The 2,658-nt window shown below is 69.1% G+C and overlaps 1 protein-coding gene across 1 annotated transcript in view; it reads right to left on the bottom strand.

Annotated features, from left to right (window-relative positions):
* Positions 1–363: 363 nt before the first annotated feature.
* Positions 364–2,658, bottom strand: part of CHLNCDRAFT_138977 (hypothetical protein) — a gene marked incomplete at both ends in the record, with an annotated part of 3,732 nt that continues 1,437 nt past the window's right edge. Inside the window, 7 exons of the mRNA XM_005844482.1 lie at positions 364–601; positions 709–869; positions 1,048–1,311; positions 1,556–1,673; positions 1,898–2,014; positions 2,255–2,385; positions 2,415–2,506. Coding sequence (XP_005844544.1) covers positions 364–601; positions 709–869; positions 1,048–1,311; positions 1,556–1,673; positions 1,898–2,014; positions 2,255–2,385; positions 2,415–2,506 — 1,121 coding nt within the window. The remainder of the gene's footprint in view (positions 602–708; positions 870–1,047; positions 1,312–1,555; positions 1,674–1,897; positions 2,015–2,254; positions 2,386–2,414; positions 2,507–2,658) is intronic.

Raw genomic sequence — 2,658 nt, 5'->3', positions numbered from 1 at the left:
AAGAAATTAAGGCAAGGAATTCAGGTTACTGCAGCAGATAAAATTGACAGGGGGCGGGGAGAAGGGCATGAAGCAGCCGGCGCCGCCTCTGCCGCCGCCTCTGCCGCCGCCTCTGCTGGCGGCAGAGGCGCCTGGCCTGCATGGAAACATGTACACGCTTGCTGGGGGTAGGAATAGAGGCGTGGGGCCAGAGAGGTAGCAAAGAAGTGCAGTGGAGAAAGGCAGCCCGAAGAGACCCCGGGGCCCTGACAAAGTGCACGTACAGGAGGGAGAAGCGGCGGGAGCGGGAGGAGGAAAGAGAGAGAGAAAGAGCGGGGGGGAGAGGTGCGGGGCGCGCGCAACGGCAGCGCTGCCGCCGCCGCCTCAGATCAGGGCGCAGGCCGGGTCCTCCGGCCCGCTCAGCCCGTTGCAGTCGTTGTCAATGTTGAACGCGCAGGTGGCTGCCGTCTCGGGGCCGCCCTTGCGGCACACATGCACCTGCGCGCGGTTGGTGAGGTTGCATGGCACGCGGCGGATGACCAGGCCGGTGGCGGCGTTGGGGTGCGTCCACGCCTCGCCGACTGCACCGAGCGGGGGCGGCGGGGGACCAGGCCGGCGCGAGCTTCATGTCAGCGGCGGCATCCTGGCGGCAGTGGCATGCCAGCGCTGGCCACATCAGCAGCCGCCAGGTCAGCCATGCCTGCCTCACCCGCCAGCGCCGTATGCTACCGCGACACGGCGGGGTCGAAAGGCTGTGCCACGTTGGATGTGTGGATGACCAGCTGGTCGGCCACGCTGGCGGGCAGGTAGGCATCGGGGTGGTTGGTGGTGTTGTGGCGCTTGCGGTACGAAACGTACACACTGGCCTCGCCGCCCACCCAGTACGACACCTGTTTGGGAGTGGGGTTGGGGTTGGGAGATGTCGCTCATTAGACAGCTCCGCTGGCAGCGCTGGCAGCGCCAGCGGGAGCCCATCCTACATGCTCATAGCCCAGGTCGGCTCATGCGGCCGATCACAGCGGGGGCACTGTCGCACATTGCTATTGCTGGCAGCGGGCCGCGCCGCACCTTGACGCGCAGCGCGGCGGCGGCTATCGCCAGGGACTGGCTGAAGAGAGACGTGGACACGGTAGTGCCCGGCTTCATGGCGGTACTGCCTAGCTCCTTCACCGGGTTCCACCCCAGCTGCCAGGCCTTGGGCGCGTTGAGGCAGCAGTACGAGCAGCAGTACCCCATGGCGCAGCTCTCGTCATCGTACTCGTCCCACTGGCCAGACAGCGCGGAGCCAGAGTGGGACAGGTACAGGTTGTGGCCTAGCTCGTGGGCGATGGTCTGGAGGGAGGGTTGAGGGGCAGGGGGCAGGGGAAGGGTGTGCGTGTGTGTGGCGTTGCGTGTGGTGGCGGCGGCAGCAGCGGGGGAGGTGGGATCACAGGCCTGAAGGATGCGTCGTGCATGAGCCGTCCAGCTGGCATCCAGGCAGGCTCCCGGTGTGGCGACAGCAGCCCCACCCCCCGCGCCACCCCAGACCAGCACCCCGGCGCCGCGTGGCCAGCACCCTCCTGCCGCAGCCACCCACCATGGGCGAGGTCCAGAAGTCGTGGCCCACCCAGGCGCGGCAGGGCCATGACCCGTCGCAGCCCACGTAGCCGGTGCCGACCATGCCGGCGCATAAGCCAGGGGGCAGCATGAAGACGCTGCAGGCGCGCATGGCAAGGGAAGGGGAAGGGGCATGGGGCAGGCTTTCAAAGGGGGGCACGCGGGAGAGGCTGGTGCCTGCAGCTGGTCAGGCGCAGCGAGGCGGTCCTGCGGGCCAGCGCTGGCGCCGCCGCCGCCACCGCCGCTGCCGCCGCCGCTGTAGGCGCACCCTACCCCCCACCATATGTGTACCTGTCATGCACACCACTGCCCCACCCCTCACCGGTAGAAGTATGCATCCACGTTGATGCCCTGCGCCCTCAACTTGGCCTCCGCCGCCTCGGCGGTACCATCCATGTCGGCAAACTCGCACCTGGAGAAGGTCCAGGCGCCTTCGGAGCTGCAGGGGGGGCAGGCGTGTGTGGTGCGCGGTGGGGAGGTGCGACGGGGTGGTGCCGTGGTGCGGCGGGGCACGAGGCGCAGCGGAGGTGGCCGCCACGCCGCTGCCAGGCAGTGCCTCTCCCAGCAATCTCGCAGGAGATTCCTGCTGCCTGCTGCTGGCACCTTGCGGCTCGCGGCGCCCACCCCACCCCCCGCAGCGGCAGCCTCGCGAGCGCTGCTGCCTGGGATCCGCTCCCACCTGGTGCCGGAGCAGGGCAGGGTGGTGACGGCGGTCACGGCGGAGTTGGAGGTGTTGAGCTTGGTGCCTCCAAAGGTGCAGCGCTGGAACATCGAGCCCACGGTGACGACGGTGGGGTAGATGTTCAAGCGCTGCACCTTTGGAGGCCCAAGCTCAACACCTCCAACTCCGCCGTGACCGCCGTCACAACCCTGCCTTGCTCCGGCACCAGGTGGGAGCGGATCCCAGGCAGCAGCGCTCGCGAGGCTGCCGCTGCGGGGGGTGGGGTGGGCGCCGCGAGCCGCAAGGTGCCAGCAGCAGGCAGCAGGAATCTCCTGCGAGATTGCTGGGAGAGGCACTGCCTGGCAGCGGCGTGGCGGCCACCTCCGCTGCGCCTCGTGCCCCGCCGCACAACGGCACCACCG

This window comes from Chlorella variabilis, assembly GCF_000147415.1.
Source record: "Chlorella variabilis unplaced genomic scaffold CHLNCscaffold_22, whole genome shotgun sequence".
In the NCBI taxonomy this organism is placed as follows: domain Eukaryota; kingdom Viridiplantae; phylum Chlorophyta; class Trebouxiophyceae; order Chlorellales; family Chlorellaceae; genus Chlorella; species Chlorella variabilis.
This window is presented reverse-complemented; position numbering and strand designations above follow the sequence as displayed.